The sequence below is a fragment of the Leptonychotes weddellii genome, chromosome 7 (assembly GCF_054177405.1).
Source record: "Leptonychotes weddellii isolate Sample4059 chromosome 7, ASM5417740v2, whole genome shotgun sequence".
NCBI classification, from domain to species: domain Eukaryota; kingdom Metazoa; phylum Chordata; class Mammalia; order Carnivora; family Phocidae; genus Leptonychotes; species Leptonychotes weddellii.
In genome coordinates, this window is record NC_138375.1 from 37,072,746 (window position 1) to 37,095,798 (window position 23,053).

The window sequence follows — 23,053 nt, forward strand, 5'->3', positions numbered from 1 at the left end:
GGAAGTCTTCAGTGATAGGCATAGCTCACAAGAAATTAGTGACCCAGATTAGGCCTTGGTATACTTTCATGGTCCTCATTTTCTCCTCCCCATGTTCACTTCTTCCCTCACTTGCTCCAGAACTGTTCTTGGCCCAGAGATTGAAAGAGGATAGTCCTGCCCACCTACAGGCTTCCCTAAAGATACAAGGAAGTCTGTGGAAATCTTATCTCCTCATAGACTCAAGAAGAGAAAGGGAGGGGTGCCTGGGTGGCTCAGTTGGTTAAGCGTCTGCCTTTGGCTCAGGTCATGATCCCAGGGTCCTGGGACCAAACCCTGCATCGGGCTTTCTGCTCAGTGGGGAGCCTGTTTCTCCCTCTCCCTCTCTCCCCCACTCATGCTCTTTCTCTCTCACTCTCTCTCTATCTCAGATAAAAAAATAAAATCTAAAAAAAAAAAAAAAGAAGAGAGAGGGAATCCATAGTTATGGTAACTCCATAAAAGTCGTATGAAAAGGCTTATAAACAATTGGATCATGCCTGCATTTATATTCTACTGCTAAAGTGTTATATAATCATATAAGTACAGACTCTGTCCCCATGATCATGATGCACCTAACATGGTCTGGATGATTGGGATAAAATATGGGTCTGAATCAGAGTCAAATTCAAAGTCAAGTTCAAAGTCAAGGTCAAGCCAGATCATGGTCAAGTCAACTATGGAACTGTGAAGAAGAGCAAGGATAGGGAAGTATCTTGGACAAACAAAGCTGCTGAGGTAAAAGTAGCAGATAGGGAGAAGTTGTGATCTGAACAGGGCCTAGAATAGGTGGTCAAATGGTCTTGCTGGCTTAGCACTCTTCAGTTGCTTGCCACCTTCAGCGGCTCTCACTTCCGGGTTCCAAGCTCCCACCCCTCCTGGTATGATCCTCTCCTGAGCTGCTCACACCTGCTTGTGTATGTGGAGCATCCCCACGCCTGAGTTGCCCACAACCCCACAGGTTTCTCAGTCTGCTGTACTCTTCTCATCATGCCAATTCCTCCCACCTTCTTAGATCTTCAGCTTCTCTTGTCTTTCCTTTTCTTGGTCTTGATCTACTCCTGCACCTGACACTGTTTGCCCTGTCTTAAACAAACACCTGCATTTTCCCAGTGCTCCTCACTAATCTTTCTTATATATCTTCAGTTGTTTATACCTTCTTAGGAGTCTGATTTCCATATTGCTCCACTTGCTCACCCCTCTCTCCCCTACTGCCTTCAAACTTTTGGCTACCTCAGTCCTTCTCATTCTTCCTCTGATCTCACTCACGTCTCCTCAGAAGAACTGAATCCTCAGAAGCTCATTTCTTTGTACAAAAAAGCTCTCTTTCTCCAGGTAGTTGGACTGTGATAAAGGCCATGGCATGGGCATACCCCTACGCTGTGAGCCCATCCTCACCCCCAAGTATGGTACAGATGGAAAAACCTACAAAATCCCTGGCAACTATGCATGAAGATCAGGGAAAGATATCAATGGAAACATGATACAAAATGTGAGCAAAATACACACCTATATAAGAATTCCTGATCATCATGGATGAAAGAGACCCAGTAAACAGCCTCTTTTTATGGATAGAAACTCTGAACTCCCCAAATTGGAAATGCCTCATTGCTCATATGGAAGACGAGGACAAGAACCCAGATCTGCTACTCCCAATCCAGGGCCCAAAAAAGTGTTTTCAGAATTTCATCCATCATATCTCAATACCCTTGGGAATCAAACTCTTTCTACTATGAAATGACCCAGTACATAACATCTGTAAAACACTTATAGTTCACAAAAGACTTTCATATTCCTGTCTCATTTAATCCTCACACAGCATCCATCATAAGGTAGACATGATCAGCCTAGCTTCTCAGGTGAGACAAAAGAAGCTCCCAGAGGGAAATAATGGGCAGAATTGCAGAACTGTAAATGATGGATGGTTCTGTTGGCGCTGAGTCTAGCTAGCGTTGGTTCTACACACCACACTGCATAAAGACAATGAGGAAACATCTGGCTTCATTGCAGACCTGAGCAGCCTCAGGTCTTTGGTCCATATTGTATTCAGAGCCCAATACTAGCTGTTGATGACATTTCTCCTTTTCTTCCAACACTCACCACAACTCACCGCCTTAAAGAAGATTTCTGATCTTTCTGAAATTGAAGTCTAGATTTGGCCCACAATTGATACATTCCCAGAATCCTTTTAAAATTTATAAATGATGTTTAAAAATAGTTATTGCTCTTCAAATTTTGGAATTAACCTGTGGTTAAACTGTAGAAGAATGAATTATGGCATACAGAACAGAATGTGCATATTTTTAATGTCTTAAATGTAAAAATAAACATAGAGGTGACAAATCTTTAGAGAGAAAAGTTGACTGAGGGAAGTGTATGGAGGCATGTAAGTTTCTTGTAGGATTATGAGATGTTGCCTAAGGATGAGAATAATAGAAAGTGACCAAGATATATTATTTAAAGTTATAAAGGTAGTATGCAGAATTTTTGAAAAGTCATGATATACTCATCAAAAATTGGGAAGAACTAAAGGTTGTAAGGTAATACAAATTAATGACTTTCCTTCATAGATGGTAGTCAATAAATAATAAGGTCTACTTATACCTCTATTTCTTGATTTCTTAAATATTGAGAATTGTGACGGTAACAACCTTAGAATAGAAATGGTTAAAATTAACTCCCACCAAAGTGATATTGGCAATGAAGATTTTTGGTTTTCATCATAAGCTTTTAACATCAGTGGAATTTATATACATATTTCTCACTATGGCATATCTATTAATATCTTTTCTTTTCCTTTTTCCCTGCCAGGAAAAGTAAATCTTTGCCACAGGGAAACTGTTAAATCACTATAAATGTAAGTGTAAAGTAGGTTTATTTTTAAATTGTTACCTCTCCAAGTTTAGGCCTTGAAGAAAAAAATGACTTTATTAAGTTTTACTCACTTCTCTATGTATTCATCAGCACTTGCTTCCCTGAGGTCTTTGGCATATTCATCATCATTGTCTTCTTTATAAAACTCCACCAAGCAGCTCAAGAGAACACAACAAAACCTGGAACAGGAGACTTGTATGCTTATGCCAACTTGAACATCACCAGGTGTGTAGCTGTAGGTTGGTCATTTACATGTGCAATATCTCTTTGCTTACCGACAAAATCAAATCCCTAATTTAACCTGTATATTGTCAGAGTCAGATGATATATGCATGTGAACATGCTTTATAAACTGTAAAGTCCTACGGAAATGAAAGGGTTGATTAGGATCTGTATGTCCATACTTCTCCAACATTTACCCAGGCCTGAACACATAGACTACATTTTTGTAAATGTGTTTGGTATGTTGAAGTAAAGGCCCATGATCAGTAAATGTGGGGTTTTTTTCTTGGTTTGAGAAATGGGAATATTTTAGTTCCTTAGAAATTGATACTAGAAAGTGAAAAGGCAAAAGTACAATTTGAACATGTAAGATTACATGAATTTACTTATATAGTTTGCCCTATTTGAACATGGCCTCACTTAATACCATGAGTAAAACTGTGATGAAAAATGAGATATTCAAATAATCTCAAGGGATCTCATCACAAAATATTTACTAATTTGGAAGGAGAAAGAGTAACAGTAGAGTAGAGAAACATTGCAGACACTAACTGGCACAAGTGATCAAAGTTAGCATAGTTAGTGATGGGGCAAATCAACATCATGGATACTATCTCAAAGTATACAACGCGAAGAATATAGAGTATCTTCTGTATTTCCCTGCCAAAAATGCACAACCTGAATATAGCCACTAGGAAACATGAGACAAACTCAAATTCAGAAACCTTCTATAAAATAACTCATCTACAACTTTCAAAAACCAAGAACAGGCCTTTTAAATATTCTGCATTGAAAGAGACTAAAGAACACGATATTGCATGATTCTGAATGGATCTTTTATTATTGTCATTGTTGTTGTTTGTTGAGAAATATTTCACATACCATAAAACTCAGGGTTTTATTATTTTTTAATTTTTAATTGAATTATAATTAACACACAGCATTATATTAGTTACAAAAATTCTTGTTTTTAAAATGTAAAACTCTATTCTGCTCACAAAATTGTGCAACCAGCACCACTATTTGATTTCAATACCTTTGATAACTCCAAAAAGAAACTCCAAACTGACTGGCAGTCACTCTTATTCCCCCATCTTTCTAGCAATGTATAAGGGTTCCATTTTCTCCACATCCTTGACATCTTGTCTTTTATTTTATTTTTTTTAGCTATCCTAATGGATGTGAAATGGTACTCATTTTGGCTTTGATTTGCGTTTCTTTAATAACTAATGATGATGAGCATATTTTAATGGCTTTATTGGCCATTTGTATATATCCTTTGGAAAAATGTTTATTTAAACCCGTTGCTCATTTTTTAGCTAGATTATTTGTCTGGTTATTGTTGAACTGCATATATTCTGTTTAGCTTTATATATTCTGAATATTTTTTTTCCTTTATCAGATCTATGATTTGCAAATATTTTCTCCCATTCTGTGGGCTGTCCTATCAAGCACAAAATTTGGATTTTGACAAAATCCAATTTATCTATTTTCCCTTTTATTATATTTTTAGTGTCATATCTAAGAAACCACTGCCCATCCAAAGGTTTATGCCTGTTTTATTCTAAGACTCGTATACTTACAACTATTACATTAACTCTTTCATCCATTTTGAGTTAATTTCTGTTAGAGTTTTTTATACAATCTGATTGGATTAGATCATCCTGTTATAAAGGCATTATTGACACAAATGGCAAAATGGAGTCTTGAGGTGAAGAGTACATGACAAGTTCTTTGTTCTAGTCTTGCAACAATTATTTCAAAACAAAAAGTTAAAATTCAAAAATGTGTTCTTCCTAATTGTTATGCAAAACAGGTACTAGTAATTTGATAGAACTGTTTCTCCAAGAAAGCAAAGTAAAGGCACAGAAGTGACTTCAGAATGGGAAATAGCAAGAGAATATGGGAAGGATATGCCACACAGGCTGAGTTCTTAAGTAAATTCCCAAATAAACCATAAGGTTCTCCCCACCTCCCCTCTCCCCACCAATACATGCTGAAAATAGTTCAGAATTCCTTAGGAGGAAAAAAAAAAAAACAACCCTCAATTCACAGTGACATTTTAAGCTGCTGCTTCTGCTCTGCCTCTTCTTCTTCCCCTACCTATCCCCTTTCCCTTTGCCTTCCTCCTCCTCCTCCTCCTCTTCCTCCTCCTCCTCTTCTTCTTGTTCTTCTTCTTGTTCTTCTTGTTCTTGTTCTTCTTCTTCTTCTTCTTCTTCTTGTTCTTCTTCCTTTTCTCAGTGTAACTCAGGGCTGGCTAAAAGGTCTAGCTTATTAGCAGGAAAGGACTGCCATTGTGTGGAAAGACATTTCTGAAGAGCTCAAGGGACTTTGTGTCAAAGTTTTCCTGATTCCCAGATCCTGCAACATTTCCCCTCCAGAGGTGACCACTTAACCCATGCATGCACATCAATGGCTCCTAAACTCTGGCCAGTCTTCCTCAGAAGTAGAAGAGGTTTTAGCAATTATAGCCTCAGCCAGCCCAGCCCTCTGACACCCTCCAGAGAATAACCTCTATATTAGTTCTCCTCTAATCTTGTATCTAAAATCTTGAGATTCAGTTCTTCTTGGGCTTCAATTCAGATGACTGCTTTATTCCCTGAACTAGAGAATCTCCTTTATGGTCCTGGAACTCTGTGTGAACTTGCTCCTTCTAAATCATCCTGTTTTTCTGCATTCTCCCTTCTGCGTTCACACTCTTATAACCAGCCAGGCTGAGGCTCTGATCCAGATAAGCTCTCCCTCAAGTAGTACTTTCCTCACTGAACCCCTATGGACCCACCTGCTGGAGTTGCTGTCTGAGGGTGGAATTTGGGAACTTCTCTCCTAGACTAGAGATCTTCAAATTATCCTGTGGACCCCTAGGGACTCCATGAGTGTGACTCAAGGGCCATTATGGGAAGATGGGGACAAGGAAGCCAAGCTGCCACAGTCCTTCAAGTAATGGAGAACGTCTGTTGTCTGTTTAGTGTATTATGCTTCTATACAACATTTTTCAGTTCCACTATGCTCTCTTGTGATCTTGGACAACTTCTCTATTTTCTTTGTGCCTCTCTTCCTTTATTTGTAAAGTCATTGATAGTAATAGTATTTATCTAACATAGTTTTAAAATTTAAATAAGTTAATAGCCATATAACAATTCCAAAACTACCTGACACATAATTAGTGCTCAGTAAATATTATTACTGATATTGCTATTGTCATTAAACAAAGTATTTTGCTGTTAAAAAAGAAAAGTTTAAAAATGTGGATAGACGCCATTCAATAAAGGAATCACCTCTGCAGAGTCCCTGAGAAGTATTCATTTGACCTCCAATGAGACACTTAAAAGGATAAGATTCTCATTACCTCTAGTCATTATCAAACATCACTGACCATCATAAAGTTCCTTTTGTGATCACATGCCAGTATGTATTATTTCCAATATGGCCACAAAGATACACCATTTGCTTATTTTAAGATACTTCTTAAGTGCTTTCTGAGTCTTTTCTTCAGACCACAGTCACTGTCATTGTCTTCACTATCATGATCATTATCATCAAATACCCAAATTTGTTAAGAGCTTACTATATTCCAGACCCTGGACAAGAACTTTACAAATACAATCTCATTTGAAACTTACAACAAGCTTATGATGATTGTGCCATTAACTTTATTTTGTAAGCTTGTTAAAGTATTTGACACTTGTTAAAATGGTAAGGAAAATGTCACTCAAGGTATAATCTTGAAAGCTCCTATTGCAATAGGAGAGAGAGATTGGGCTCAAGTCTGCATAAAACAAGTGGGGATTTTTAGCCAAGGAGCAAGTTGAGGGGGTCAGGAGATGGAAAATTATTAATGAGAGTTACCAAGAATAGGAAGATTCTTGCTAAAGGCTGGCCAAGGACTTATATATTAAAAGTGGGGAATGAAGAACTTGATCAGATATCAAGAGTGATCAGATATCAATGGTAGGGAGATGACTTATCAGGATTCTATGCCAAGACTGAAAGGGGCAGGCCAAAGACAAGAGATGGAGGGGAGGTGGGGAGCAAGGTTAAGGCCGAATCAAGAAAAGGACTCAGAGCAGCCTAAACTACAGTTCGGTCAAGAACAAAGTCCTTGTCAAGCTATAATGAAGACAGTGGCAAAGTTTCTCATTATTCATGGTATGCCCAAGTTGTAATATAGTTTCTAAGAGTAAATGCTCATTAATATTTACTGAATGATTAAATGAACATTAAGAAACCAAGGCTACTAAGAGTTCAATAACTTACACCAAGTCATGTAGGGAATGGTGAAGCTGGCAATGAATTCAGCTCTGCAAGACACTTAGAGTTTCAACTCTCAGTAATATAATGATGCCCGCCCCCCAGACCAGCACAGGTTCCAGCTGTCTTTATCCTTTTGAAGGGAAACAGTTGTGAGTTTCAGTCTCAGTCTTTGGCACTACTTCCACTAGTGGTATATACAGTGTCTTCCAACTCTGTCTACCCAAACTGCAAGAGCTGCTTTCAAGGTCTTCTCATAGAGTCATTGTATTGAAAATTGGCACATTCCAAAATAGGTGTCCTTGTAGTCTTTTTTTTTTTTTTAAAGATTTTATTTATTTATTCAACAGAGAGAGAGAGACAGTGAGAGAGGGAACACAAGCAGGGGGAGTGGGAGAGGGAGAAGCAGGCTTCCCGCCGAGCAGGGAGCCCGATGCAGAACTCGATCCCAGGACCCTGGGATCACGACCCGAGCCGAAGGCAGACGCTTAACGACTGAGCCACCCAGGTGCCCCGTCCTTGTAGTCTTTATCAGAGATTTCAAATGAAACATGGTTTGATAAAGCACAATTAAACCTATTTAAACCATGGCCAAATGATTGGTGAGCTTGTCTGTTAAAAATGATTGTATTAGTGTAAGATGTCACTGGCGTCGTATGTAACCATGGCCCAGGGCAAAGTCAACATCTCATTCTTGAATCATCAGGCTGTGTTTTCAGGACTAGAGAATCATGGCCAAAGCTTTAGGGACAGTCCAGCCACTGCAGACAACAAATCCACTACTGGCTAAGATGGTCACATAGCTCTTTATTATTGCCCTTGAGTAGTCCCTTCTCCCAAGTGCCCTTGATAAAGAAGCTTCCACCAGAGATCTGGCAGGTAAATGAGGTGTGACTGCTCACCAGCTCCACCCACTGTTCCATCTCCTCAAATTTAGATTCTTGGGAAAATTATCCCCCCTGCTAAAGAGCATCAATCATTGCTTGTTTCTGCTGAATCAAGACTTGGGTGTTGGGGCGCCTGGGTGGCTCAGTTGGTTAAGCGACTGCCTTCGGCTCAGGTCATGATCCTGGAGTCCCTGGATCGAGTCCCGCATCGGGCTCCCTGCTTGGCAGGGAGTCTGCTTCTCCCTCTGACCCTCCTCCCTCTCATGCTCTCTGTCTCTCATTCTCTCTCTCTCAAATAATAAATAAATAAAATCTAAAAAAAAAAAAAAAGACTTGGGTGTTGAGGCACCTGGGTGGCTCAGCCTGTTAAGCATCCGACTCTTGATTTCGGCTCAGGTCATGATCTTGGGGTCATGGGATTAAGCCCCACGACGGGCTCCATGCTGGGTGTGGAGCCTGCTTGAGATTCTCTCTCTCCTTGTCCCTCTGCCCTTCTCCCCCCGCAAAAAAGACTTGGGTGTTGATACTTTTTCTCTATACCCAGTCTGGAGTCTCATCTGGCAACATTTCCTATTTGGTCTCAGAGGAAAGAGGGGAAACTGGGAAAGTGTCCGAACTTCGAAAGCTGCCATGCTGATGAGTATTCCCGGAAGTAGTACAAAGACAAATATGTAATAAACCTGGTTGAAATTACTTAACTTCTCTGTCACTTCATTTTCCCATCTGTAACACAAAGAAAATGGTAATAACTATCCAATAGACTTATTATGAAGATCCAATGGTATAACAGATGTGAAAGCACTCAAACTCTCAAGTATGTAAAGAAATAAGGAAATAACAACAGCTTTATTGGGTTCTATTATCTATTAAAATATCATGGGCAACTATTTGATTTCACAATAAAAGAATTCCCACACTAGCGAATGTTTCTGACCTCTTCCCATGATTCAGTTTCTGGAAATAGCTATTTCATAATCGAGGCAGGAACTCTTGACAATATATAAGGCAGGACCCAAGTGGGCAGAGTAGACACCAGAAAGTCACTTGTTTTGCCACCATCTGACCGCGCTTGGCCACTTCAGCAGCATGAAAGCAATAGCTTGTGCCCTACTCTTGGCTCTGGCACTTATGACCATCTTCAGTAAGTATCTCCCTCACAACACCACCCCTATCCTGATACCAACAGCTCATGTCATCTTTTGCTCACAGCATTCTGGGATATACACAGCACGTAGATAATAAGGGAAGCTTTTTGAAATGCATTTTTTTTGTCTCTACCAATAAATCGTTAAATGATACCATCTTTGGGGCTGAGTTGACCTAAATGGTCAGCTAAGGCCAAATTCTTACCCACATAAACATTTTGTATAACTTCTTTGGTAAGTGTACATCCAGACTCTGCTTTGACTTGATATCTCCATTTATGGGGACCTCATTTCTTTATAAAACTGTCCCATCAACTGAGGGTAGCAGAACGGGAGGTGGGTAGGGGGATGGGATAACTGGGTGATGGGCATTAAGGAGGGCACGTGATATGACGAGCACTGGGTGTTATATGCAACTGATGAATCACTGAACACTACATCTTAAACGAATGATGTACTATATGTTGACTAATTGAGTTTAAATTTTTTTTAAAAATGTCCCATCCATTGTTTGGCAGCATGAGCTATTATTATTTTTGCACTGAGTTGAAATCTGCTTCCTAAGAATTTTCAACTGCTGGTCCAGCTTCTGCCATCTATTCCTACTACACAATAGCAGACATTCACTAGATATAAAACCACTTCTTTTTTTCAATATTTCCTAAACTCTGATTATGAGGTAGGAAAGAACAAAACTCATTATTATAGTAGCTTCTCCATGCTTTTGGCTATGCTCTCATCCCATCCAAAAAAGAAAAAAAAATTTATGTTGAGCTTCAACCTTTGCTATTATATTGATACACAGTTCTGAAGAGAGTCTTATATTTTTGATAGGCTGAGAGCTGAAACATAAATGAAAGACCTTTTTTTTTTTTTAACAAGCTTAGGTTCTTCCAGAGTTTAATTTGGTTTCTCTTGTCTTTGTTTTTCTCACAGATGTAGAATGTGCTCCACACCCTCAACAGGTCAGTACATCCATCTTGATATAAAAGTCCCACTTCTATGTAATTTTAAAGCTGGTATCAACAAGGAAATATTTGCTACTGTACATTAATTAAATTGCTACATGTTTGACGATTTTTTTAAATATCAAAAGTGATTTTATTTAAAAAAACTATTAAGAGACCTTTCTGAAATGGACATAGTAGAACAAAGTGGTTAGATACCTAGCATCCGAGTTATAAAGTCCTGGGTTTGAATTCCAGCTCCTTGATCGTATGGCCATGGGCAACAATACTTGCCTCATAAGCTTATTGTGAGGGTTAAAACCTCAGTGTTTGAAGAGAGTAGAGCACAGTACCTGGCACCTAGTAAAACTCAAGAAGGACAAGTCATGATTCTTATAATTGTTAAATGGGTCACATACATCTTTGTTCTTTATCTTAGGAAATGAAGATTTTAATTTAACCTTCCCTTTATGACTCATATTAAGCAGTAACTATTGTTGAGAAAATCTAGGTGTGGTAGTAAAAACTTTAAACCAGGAGTCCAAGCTCAATGGCTTTTTAGCTGTATGCCTGCAGGGCCTAGGCAGCTCCTTTCACTTCTTTTGAGTCTTTCGTTTTACATATTAAAGAGAATAAGAGGATGAAGAGTGTAAATTTTGGAGTCAGACAGTCCTGAGTCCAAGACATCCTTCATGATTTAGTAGCTGCTTGAGAATGAAAAAGGTCAATGAATATGAAGCCTTGGTAGTTTCTGGTCAAACTGCGCATATGACGTAAGTCCCAACACTGGGGTTTGAGCAGGCAAGAAGTGAAATCATGCTGACATATACTCATCAAGGGGCACCATCATTCCCATTCTCCACTAGACTCCACTAGCTTCTGAGCTCCTCTGCCATTTCATCATGCTTGCTAATCTTTGTGTTGCCAGCCGTCAGCTCAGCCCTAAAACTTAGAAGGTACATGGCATATGGCAACCAAAGGAATGAATGGGTTAATTAATGGAACATAGCTGAAGGGGAAGATGAATTTAACCTGAAGTTTGGGTATATTTCAGGCTACCCAAGTGGAGATATTAAACAATTAGTAAGACATCACATGTAGAACTCTGAGTCAGAAAAACTGGAAATGTAAAGTCTTCTGTATAGAGCTAGAGTTTGTGTAGTCCTGAACGTAAAGCCAAGGGATAAAACTATAGTATTTTTTCAGTATTTTCCATGTCATTAAGTGCTAAGCATTTTACACGTATCTTCTTGATTATATATTTTTTACTTTAACCTTACAATGTAGTTATTATCGCCCTTACTTTGCAGGTAAAGAAACCAAAGCTTCGAGAAGTAAAATGATGGTCCCAGGGTCATATAGTCAGGATTTGAAATCTGATGTATTTGACTTTTACTGTCCACACTCTTCAATTTGCTCATAAGTGAAAACCCCAGAAAACTCTGTCTTGGTGACTGCATACCTGCTCCTGCAGGGAGCTTCACATTGGCTTTGCTCCTAGCATTTACAACAGTGGTTGGTTCTCAACTACAATAGTAAAATACATGTGTCTGTCTATGCCTGATGAAGTGTATAACACGTGCTTTGTGACCAATAATTAATGGTAAAAGTTGCTAATGATGTGCTAGTTCTTAAAATTATAGGAAGTATCCCTATAATACATCTCATACTTGCATTCAGATAGAACTTTTTAAGGGAAAGAGAGAAATAGCAGGATGTGTAGAAAACTAACATCAGGGGAATGATTACATCTGTGAATCTGCCATGTGTGTTTTTAAATTTAAATTCTTAATTTTTAGGTAAATTATTTGGTTACAAGCTACCATAAAGAAGTTTATCACTCATGATTTTATATCTGATGCAAGAAAACTTTATACTTGATCTATTGCAAAGGGGTTGGATGAGAACAATTAAAATAAGAAACAAATGATCTGAGAGCCCTCTAAACTTGCTTGGGAAATCCTAAGTCCTGGGAATAAAAATTTGGTTGAAGTCTTTTAATATGTATTTCCAGGTTGATTGCAGTAAATATAAAAAGTCACCACCAGGAAAAGAGGGATTCTGTCATGCAATATATGCACCAATTTGTGGATCCGATGGCAAAACTTACCCAAATGATTGCTTCTTCTGTTTTGAAGTTCAGTAAGTATTGAAATATTTTTCTTTTCTATATTTAAGGTGTAATTAGGTGTTATGACAAATATACCTCAATTAGAAGAAGTGGTTTAGGGCACAATGAATATGTAAATATGATGAATACATAGAATTTGGGGTCCCTAGTGTCTTTGGATCTGTGGGTGTTCTGACAGTAAGAGTAAATCAAAGAACCCTAGAATCTGTAAGTTGGAAGGAAATTTGAGGGTCATCTAGTTCAGCATCCACCTACTAATCTATTGTTTGAATTCCCTCTACAAAAAACTCAAGTCATCCCACAGTGTGTGCTTCATTATTTCAAGGGACAAGGAACATCTCTCCTCCTAGGCATGCCAGGCCAGTCGTCTGTCAGAATGAACCATATCTATTGTTCAGTTTTAATAATTAAGTTTAGATGTGTTAGAGCCCCCTAATTATTGGCACAAAAGGGGATAATATCTAAAAACCCTAAAGAAATTTTTCTGTTTCAGAGTATGATTTATGTATTGAAGCTCTAATAAAAATTAAATCTGAAAATCAAATAGCCAAAAATAGCTTAAAGTTACAAAGTAATCATCTGAAAGATATATTAGTACCAGCTCAAAAAATATAAGATGGTGCATGATATACCAGAATGTATAGAAACATACAGATCCTTTTAAGTATTTTCAATACTTACATGAATGAAAACAAACACCTAATATAGATGGCATATCGTTCTGGTTTGTTTTTTTATCAGAAAAAAATTACTTTTTTTGAGAAGATTTTATTTATTTGAGAGAGAGAGAGAGCGGGAGCAGGAGGTGGGGGCACAGAGGGAAAGGGACAAGCAGACTCCCCACTGAGCATGGAGCCAGACACGGGGCTCCATCCCAGGACCCTGAGATCATGACCTGACCAGAAGGCAGATGCTTAACAGACTGAGTGATCCAGGCGCCCCCAGTCACTCCTTCCTTTTAAAAACATCAATGAGTGGATGGGCGCCTGGGGGGCTCAGTTGGTTAAGCGACTGCCTTCGGCTCAGGTCATGATCCTGGAGTCCCTGGATCGAGTCCCTGGATCGAGTCCCGCATCGGGCTCCCTGCTCGGCAGGGAGCCTGCTTCTCCCTCTGACCCTCCCCCCTCTCATGTGCTCTCTGTCTCTCTCATTCTCTCTGTCTTAGATAAATAAATAAAATCTTTAAAAAAAAAAAAAAACATCAATGAGTGGATGGACTTGGGGATTCATTAGTGAATGCTAAATTAGTTCTGGATGCTAATAAAATGCCTATGGCCTCAGCAATTTTCATTTGTTGCTATTTTCTCTCCACAGAAAAACTCACAACAAACTTAAATTTGTACATTTTGGAAAGTGTTGAATCTATCTTGTGATTCCAGTTCACATGAAACACACTTCTTCTCCCATATAACCTACGCCGCATTGCCTAATCTTGTCACCATTATGTCTGGATTTCCTTGTAGAATAAAGTAGACCTACATGAAATAAACATGTCTGACTCTTTTTATTTAGGAGTTGAATCCTCCAGATGTTTCACTTTTGGGTGATGTCTAATGGACCACCTTAGGGCCACATCCTGGGAGAAAAGGGTCAACAAAGACCAGTAGCTGGACCCAGAATATCAAAGGACCTGAATCTGATGCCTTTTTCTTTTCTTTTTTTAATTTTTTTAAAAGATTTTATTTATTTATTTGACAGAGAGATAGGAAGAGCAGGAACACAAGCAGGGGGAGTGGAGAGGGAGAAGCAGGCTTCCCGCTGAGCAGGGAGCCCAATGCGGGGCTCAGTCCCAGGACCTGGGATCATGACCTGAGCCGAAGGCAGACGCTTAACGACTGAGCCACCCAGGTGCTCCTCTGATGCCTTCTTCTTGCCCAGGCTAGGAAAACACCCCCTGTGCATAACTTAGTTCTTGTGTATTCCTGAAACATGAACAGAAAAAAACGGGAGCCTCCAAGTACAAGAATCAGGAAATACTGTTTTGCTAGATGTTTCATACATTTAAGACATGAAAGCTGCCCTAGACGGCTCTTTATTTTCTACCAGAATACGTGTTTGTAAAACGTGGCTGGTCAAACGTGCCCAGTAAAGCTGTGTAAATTCCCATGAATTAGTTGACATCTTTCATGAGTTTTTTCCCCCCTAAAGTATTTTTTTAATCTAAATTCAATTAGCCAACATATAGTACATCATTAGTTTTTGATGTAGTGTTCATTGATTCATTAGTCGCGTATAACACCCAGTGCTCATCTCATCACGTGCCCTCCTTAATGCCCATCACCCGGTTACCCCATCTCCGCACCCACCTCCCTTTCTGCAACCCTCAGTTTGTTCCCCAGTCAAGAGTCTCTCATGATTTATCTCCCTCTCTGATTTCTTCTCATTCAGTTTTCCCTCCCTTCCCCTATGATCTTCTGCGTTATTTCTTATATTCCACATATGAGTAAAACCATATGATAATTGTCTTTCTCTGATTGACTTATCCCCCTAAAGTTTGATCTCAGATCTAGGACCTGAAACTTATCTGATCTCACTATTCTTACATTATATGTTTCAAAAAACATATTATTATATGTTCCAAGATCATATTGTCTGTTCCAAAGAACAGAGAGGATGCCTTGCACATCTTTTTAATCCATTTGTGCACCTCTGCAATTAACATATATCTTTTAATGCCTACTTTGTGTCAATATCTGTGATAGGCTTTGGAGCATACAATGGTAAATAGAATAGACTTGATCTTGCCCTCTTGGAGCTTATATTCTATGGAAGAATTTGCCAGGCTTAGTATAGCATCTTGCACAGAACTGATATTATGCAAATGTTTATTAACATTGAATCAAAATTAAGCAACATTTCAATTGGATTATAGCAGCACATTATGCATGCATTTAATATGTGAAAATCTAACTATATATTCTCTGCAAAGAGGGAGAAAGAGAAAATAGAGTCAAGTCCTTTTGAGCTGTGTTTTTGTCCACAAATCCATTAGAGATTCAGACACCAAGACTGACCACAAAACGACCTATGCTAATTTCCAAAGAATTCAAGTAGAGTGGTGTTCTCTGGGGTGGTTTACTTTCTTTTGTTTTCTCTTTCACTTTTTGTTGTTGCTGTTGTTTCCTGAATGATGCGAGACCATCACTAAGACTACTTAAAAGCACTCTTCAAAGAAACTTTTTTTTTTAAGATTTTATTTATTTATTTGACAGAGAGACACAGCAAAAGAGGGAACACAAGCAGGGGGAGTGGGAGAGGGAGAAGAAGACTTGCTGCGGAGCAGGGAGCCCAATGCAGGGCTTGATCCCAGGACCCTGGGATCATGACCTGAGCCGAAGGCAGATGCTTAACGACTGAGCCACCCAGGTGCCCCAAAGAAACTTTTTAAATAAATGGAAAATACTGACTTAGACTTCATTTGTCTTTTCACCAAATATTAAATATCCACTCTTTGCTAGATGCTAGAAATACATCAATGAGCACACAAATATAACAATTTATCCTTCGTTCATGAAGCTTTAAGGTTACATAGGAAGAATGATATTAACAAAATATCAATCAAATATATATATAAATTAGACTAACTAGGGCAATCAGGAAAGACCTCCCGAGGCCCTCCTGAGTTGATTTATAAGCAAAAACCAAATGATGGGTAGAAGTCAGGCAAAGGAAAATGGAGGAAGCAGTGGAGATGGGTGGAAGGAGGAGGCAGTAGCCACGGGATTGAGAGGCGAGAAGCATCATTCCAAGCAAAGAGAGCAGCAGGAGACTGCAACATAACAAACCAGCACAGACGGTTATTGGCCAGTTCGTGTTTTTCAGCCACTCTTCCTCCCAAGGCTCCCTACTATCCATTGCCCACAATCCATTTCCAACTGTTTCCAGAGTGATAATTCTCAAACATAGATCTTATCTTGTCATCTCCCTGCTAAAATCACTTCAGTGAGTCTCACTGCCTGTAAGTCCATCAGTGCTGGCCACCTCTCTCTCCAGCCTCATCTCTCTCCATTCTACATTATAAATGGACTGGTCACCACTCTCAGAACCCTCCAGGCACTTTGCAGTTGTGCACATGCTGGTCCCTCTTCCTCCAATTTTCTTTCCCACTTCTCCATCTCACCAATTTCCGCTCATTAAAAAGATTCATCCCTAATGCTCTCTTCTCTAAAAAGCTCCTATGTATTCTCTAATGAGCGTCTCCTATGTATTCATTCATTCATGTAATCCTCCCAGATTATCAAGCATCATAGTATATTCTCATTAATTTGTTAGCATCTGTTTCTTTTGCTATACTGTGAGATCATAGCTGGCATGCTGCAGATATTTGATGAATGCATAATAAACTAACTGAATTAAATTAAGATGAATTGAATTTGACTTCTATCAACAAGTAAGCAAGGAAAATGGTGTCTTATCCCAGATAACCCTGAAGTCAGATGTCACCTCCTGATCCAACTGTGGCACAAGACTATATGACATCTGTTTGCATTCTACACCAACCCAAACTCTGGAATGCATCTTCAAGTTCCCATAAAAAGAATCCACAGATATACAAATAAGAGAGAGCAATGGCTGCTTTTCCAGAGATCGTGGGGGAGTGACTTAAATGGTAGTCACCTTGCTCACCTACAGCCTAAAACTCCCCATTGCATTCCTATCCTCTACAGTCATCTCTTGCAACACCACCTTGCAAATCCTTGTCATTTGTAACATGAAAAGGAAATTGACATAAAATTTTAAAGATGCACAAATAAAATAAAAGAAAAACAATTAAATCCATTTGCTAAAATCTGTTGCTAGAACTGAAGCCTACTCACATTCTAAGGAATCTCATTCTGTTTCATTTTTAATTAGTTCTTCCTCATAGTTCAGCAAAGCAGGAGTCACTACTCCAGCCAATAAACCAGTCCTTCTGGAACAGGTAACTCCTTTCTCTCTGGGAGAACAAAGGGAAGCTGAAGCACTGACTTTGGAATTTTAATTGACAGTGATAGTACAGATCAAGGAAGTGGAAGACAGAGCTACAAAAACATTCCTTAGCAAAACCTATCTGCAGGGACACATCCTGAAAACTTTTCCGAATTTCTTAAGAAAAGGAACTCTGAACTGAAGTCAATTGAAGTTAAGCCTTTTATGAGTGCCTGCTGAAACGCTGCTGGAAAAGAACTACTGAGGTTGTGAAAGATGCCTCTGGGGAGCTCAGGAAACTACCCAATCGTTCCACTTGCCAGACTCCTGAGCACTGACTTCCTGGGATGTGAGTCATTTAGTGCTCAAAAATAGGCTCTGTGGCTAAAACAATGAAGGCCGGGAGCAGCCCAGCCCTGTATGACTGACTCATCAAAGAGTAAGCCTGGCTTCTGGGTTTCATTCTTCTTCTGCCCCATTGTTCCTGAATTTCATTCCATAAGCCCAAGACCCCTGTTCTGACCAAGGCAGCTTCCCCAGCCTGAGGCCCTGTCTGTAACCTGTCCAGCAGCCCAGCCCTCTGGTCTTGCACTTCTAGCTTGTGCTCTTTGCTGCTCTTCTCTTCTCCACTCTACCTGGAGCCTAGTGGCAGGCACCCCAAAATATTGGCAGACATCTGTTGTGCCAGTCGCATCCCTGGTTGTCCTGTCTCTGTTTGGGCTGCCTATCAGGGCACCAGTTCTTTCTTGTTTATCTATGGGGCCCATGGATTGCCTGAACCGCCATCTGTTTGCTGCCACACCCTTTAGATATTGCCGTGTCCTCCATGTCAGGTGAAATTATTTGTGAAGCCTCTGTAATATAATAGTTAAGATGGTGATCGTTTGGCAATATATACGATTATCGAATCTTTATGTTTAATATCTAAAACTAATATAATGTTATATGTCAATTATATCTCAATTTTTTAAAATTTCAAAAAGAGAAAGAAAAAAACCTTAAGGAAATTAAAAAAAAAAAAAAAAGGATATGGGGCTTTGGGAATAGAGAGCCCTGGGATTAAATCTAGATTTGCAACTTCTGAGTAACACTGAGTTACTGGTTGAACCTGAGTTTCAGTTCCTGCATTTTAAAGTGGGGACAACAACAGTTCCTTATGGACTGGTGTGAATCAACCTGTAATACAATACATAATACTGTGCTTGGCACATAATTAGCAAACAGTGAATGAATGATTTCGAAAACAGTAACAACAAAAATCTGTGGTCCATCCTAACTTTGTCCTGTAAGCGCAACGGGTAGGTTCTGGCTTTTCATTGTCTTTTCCCCAGTTCCACCCTAGCACAAGGCCACCCCTGCCTGACCCCTGCCTGACCGGCTCCTGAGAGAACACTATGGACCTCCTGTTAGAGCAGACCATCACTGTTACAGCCACAGAAGGCAGCAGAGTGGTTTGACTGCAATGAAAATATACTCCCACTGGTGACTTTGGGAAGTTTTTTAAGTTATTCTCATTTTTGGTTTAAAAAAAAAAAAGAAAGGAGGAAAGAAAAAGAAAAAAATATGTGTCTTCTGGTTTAGAGTCCCCTGAGAACAGAGGATTGGATCCTATTTACCTTTTTGTCTAGAATGGATATTGATTTGTTTCTCCACTGCCTGACATACAGTAGGCAGCCTGACATATATACGTAATTTTTAAACTGTCAGGGGAAAAAAAAATGAGAACAAACTTAGGTTGAATGTATTCAAAGTCATGTATTCAACATCCTAATGGCATTAAGAGTCCCACACTAAATTCTACATTGCCTGCGAATAACAAGAGAAAACAGTGTTATTTAGCAAAGGGCAGAGAACAGAATAACAAAGTTAATTCCTCACAGCTGGAGATATGTTTCTAGCCTGTGGCTGCCTGAGGGTCTTTGCCGGAGGAGAGGAAGATAGGGGAGCATTTGTGTTGCTATTGGCATTTAAATTGTACATGTGTATAATACAGACTCTCTTGTATATGTGACATATGACAAAATAGAGGAAAGAGAAGTAGATGGATAAGGAGAGAAGAAGTCGATGTTCTCTGGTATAAATTGGCTGTGAACTTGAGATTTGCTAAGTGAAAAGCATCAATATGTTTGCCTTTACGGCATTCTCTTCCTTCTCCAAGATCTAGAGGCCTCTTTGACATTGTTTTTCTCAAGGACAGACACTTATTCTTCTCCTGAAATAGTGCTACACGGAGAGGGAAACTAGCCCATATAGGGGCCCAGATCATAGAGGGAGGGATCCAGGGTGGGGTAGGGCATTATGTCACTCAACTGGCCGGAAAAGTTCCACTTTCTCATTGAAACCTCCCATGAAGAACAAAGCACAGAATCAAGCGCATCTTGTGACAGAAACCACTGTAAAAAAACAGGGACATCAAATATTGAACCAGCGATTCAGAGATTTCTGGATATCACAGATCAATTAAATTTCATTTTAAAATAATTATTTATTGCAAAATAAAGTAAAAAACACACACAATAGAAATCCAAAACAAGGGGCGCCTGGGTGGCTCAGTCGTTAAGCGTCTGCCTTCAGCTCAGGTCATGATCTCAGGGTCCTGGGATGGAGCCCCTCATCGGGCTCCCTGCTCAGCAGGAAGCCTGCTTCTCCCTCTCCCACTCCCCCTGCTTGTGCTCTCTTTCTCACTGTGTCTCTCTCTGTCAAATAAATAAATAAAATCTTTAAAAAAAAAATCCAAAACAAAAAAATCACCCACGATTTTCAGGAAACTTCTCATCATTTTATCCATACACCATGATACAGTTTCCATGTTGGCAGTAATATCATAAATGCAATTTTGTGTTCCATTTTCCTTAATGTTATGCCACAATAATATTTAATTTCTTCTTTTGTCTTTTTTTTCTTTCCTCCCTAATCTCTTGAAATAACCAGCATACACAGTAGCCTTAAAAAAAAGTAACCATTGGGAGACTAATACAGGGTTGCCATTTTTTATATAAAAACTTCAATAAAAATTAAAATCTACTTTCTTTTTTAATTTATTTACTTGAGAGATAGAGAGCGTGTGCATGGCGGGGGGAGGGGCAGAGGGAGAGGAAGATAGAATCTCAAGCAGACTCCCGGCTGAGGAGGGAGCCCAATGTAGGGCTTGATACCATATCCCTGAGATCAAGACCTGAGTGGAAATCAAGAGGCAGATGCCCAACTGACTAAGCCACCCAGGCACCCCTAATCTACTTTCATAATTACTTTATAACATGAAATGATAGTTGTAATCATATACTGTTTTTATTACTAAATGGTTCTTATTTTTTTCCCAAAAGTCTCATCTGAACCAAGTAGTAGCATTTAAGAACCACTCATGAAGACCAGTGTTCTTTAAATGTTTTTCTAAGGAAGGCTAGGAAGTTCTTGGTGTTGCCTGAGCAGCTTGAAAGCAGGCATAACAAGTCAGAACCTCCTACTCCTTCTTCAATTCAGAGACACTTCTTTTATTTATTTCTTATGTTGGGCAACAGTAAGATTTCCTCGCTCCTCCACTGGATACCTGTTTGAACTTGGGCAAGTTTTGAATTTCTCTGGCTCATCTCCCCTTCCTCATTAGTTATGTTAGGATTCTATTTACCCACTTAGTAGAATTTTTGCAGGGATTATGAGTTCATGGATAATATGTGCTTAGAATATTCATGGCATGGCACATAATAATAACACAGAATAAACTCAAGATTTATTAATACAGTTAAAAAATATAAAACACTGGTGGCTACAATCCTTATGCTTAATGCAGAAATTGCCTTTAGAGGCATCCTAACAGGTATTCATGCAGCTTCTTCTTGGATCTGTTGAGTGAGAGGGCCATTATTAATGGGGAACACTATTAAAACTTTTTATCAAGCTTAGATTTACCCCATATTATTTACCCCCTCATCTGTCCTAAATATAGCCCTTGAAGACACAGAGAAAAAGTGTAATTGAGAACTCTTTCAGTATTTTTAAGATAGTTCTTTATACTTCCTGAGTTTACTAATATTAGTTGAAGAAAACCTTGGACCATGTCCTGTACTAAATGCTTTACATCATGATCTTATTTAATTCACAAAACAACCCTAGTAATAAATTTATGTGAATATAAATGAGGGCATTTATAGTATTTACCATGGTAAATCTAGCACTTAATTTATTTCTAGGGCATGATTAGAGCTCAGAAAAAGAAAAAAAGAGAAAGAATTAAGTTAATGAAGGAATCTGCTTTTTTCCCACTTAAGAAAAAGTTCAGTGAAGACAGATATGCAGTCCAACACTAGTAGGAAATGGCAGAGATGATTGACAAGAGCTCTGTTTGACCCTAGAGCTCAAGTTCTTAAACATTGCTGCTCTATGCTCCCTAGGCAGTATCATAATCCCTATCCCCAGAGCAGCCCACTAGGACAGATTCTGGCTGTTTTTATTTATTGACAGAGAGATAAATGTGAGTTCTCTGCTGCACAGCCTTTCCAGGCCAAGGGCACTATGCCATTGGTGTTGTAGAGAATGCCTGCTAGCTCGTGAACTCCAAAGGCAAGAGGAGCTGCCAGTGACCCTTTCACAGAGCCATAGCATGGCTCCTTGAAATCGTTGTTTTGCATAGTTGAGTCCTTGTAGCATTTAGCAAATGGCATACATAAAGAACGTTTTATTTTGTTAAGTTACTTCCTAATATTTGGCACCATAAGAATAGTACAAAAGCTGCCCTTCCCTTGGACAATGGTTGTGCAGTTGATGGTATCACTAGCTAAGTATGCCCCCAATACTGAATGCAGTGGAGGTCTCTAGCTCTTGGTCTATCAAACTCTACTTGGTTTCTAAAGATTAGTCCTATTTGGAGACAAAGCTATCATAGACAAAGCATAGGAACAGCCCAGCTTCTGCACCATTGGATTCTTAAGATATCCACATGGACCCTCATTCTCAGTTTGAGGATACCCGTGACCTTCCCCTTAGGAAACGTGAATAAGTAGCTTCCAGTTGAGAACGGGTATATTCCCAATAGATATTCAGCTAACTCTCCCATGAGCTTTACTTATACAATAAAATCTGGGGCTCCCAAGAAAGCCATACATCACTGTAGAGCATGGATTATTGCATAAGTCTTGCCAACCAAGATCAGTGAATAGATTCCTCTGCTCTGTGTCCAGTCTGGAAACAGATCTGGCAGACTTTCAGTTGATGAGAACTCTGGGTAAAGGGCTAAGACAGCTGGTGCTGATAGCCATACTGATCACCACATCAGACTCACATGAAAATGACTCTATTGCAAAAAAAAAAAAAAAAAAGAGTACTGAACAAAGGAAACTGTCTTTAAAATTTATTTTAAACATTTACTAGTTCTGAGATCTTGAACAAGTTATTAACTTCACTAAGACCCTGTTTCCTCCTCTATAAAATAAAGAAGATGGTAATACCCATCTCAGACATATATGTGAATCAAATAACATAGTATACATGAAAGCACTATGAACTGTTTATGCGCCATCCAAATGTAAATTAGCATTAATTTAGGTTATATTATGTAATCCTTCTGCACAGAAACTTTTCCCATGGTTCATTGAATCTTTTAAACCTGTTCTAGGGCACAGCTCTGAGAAGCAGCCATGTCTTAATAGAGATGACACATCTGGCTAGGATACAAGG

The 23,053-nt window shown here is 39.1% G+C and overlaps 2 protein-coding genes across 3 annotated transcripts in view; one reads left to right on the plus strand and one right to left on the minus strand.

The window, feature by feature from the left end:
- The window catches only part of LOC115937134 (sperm-associated acrosin inhibitor-like), a 107,006-nt gene that overhangs the window by 57,816 nt on the left and 26,137 nt on the right, over positions 1-23,053 (minus strand). The window lies entirely within an intron of this gene.
- SPINK9 (serine peptidase inhibitor Kazal type 9) lies at positions 9,296-13,978 on the plus strand. The gene is made up of 4 exons (XM_031018551.2): positions 9,296-9,393; positions 10,334-10,362; positions 12,359-12,486; positions 13,790-13,978. The coding sequence occupies exons 1-4, from the start codon at positions 9,339-9,341 to the stop codon at positions 13,833-13,835; spliced, it is 258 nt and encodes an 85-aa protein (XP_030874411.1). The 5' UTR covers positions 9,296-9,338; the 3' UTR covers positions 13,836-13,978.

Excerpts from the sequence above, each read along its gene's own strand:
- SPINK9 (XM_031018551.2), top strand. The coding sequence starts at position 9,339 with ATGAAAGCAATAGCTTGTGCCCTACTCTTGGCTCTGGCACTTATGACC. Across the intron at positions 10,363-12,358 it reads GTGCTCCACACCCTCAACAG|GTTGATTGCAGTAAATATAA; the intron begins GTCAGTACATCC and ends ATGTATTTCCAG. Across the intron at positions 12,487-13,789 it reads TTCTTCTGTTTTGAAGTTCA|AAAAACTCACAACAAACTTA; the intron begins GTAAGTATTGAA and ends TTCTCTCCACAG.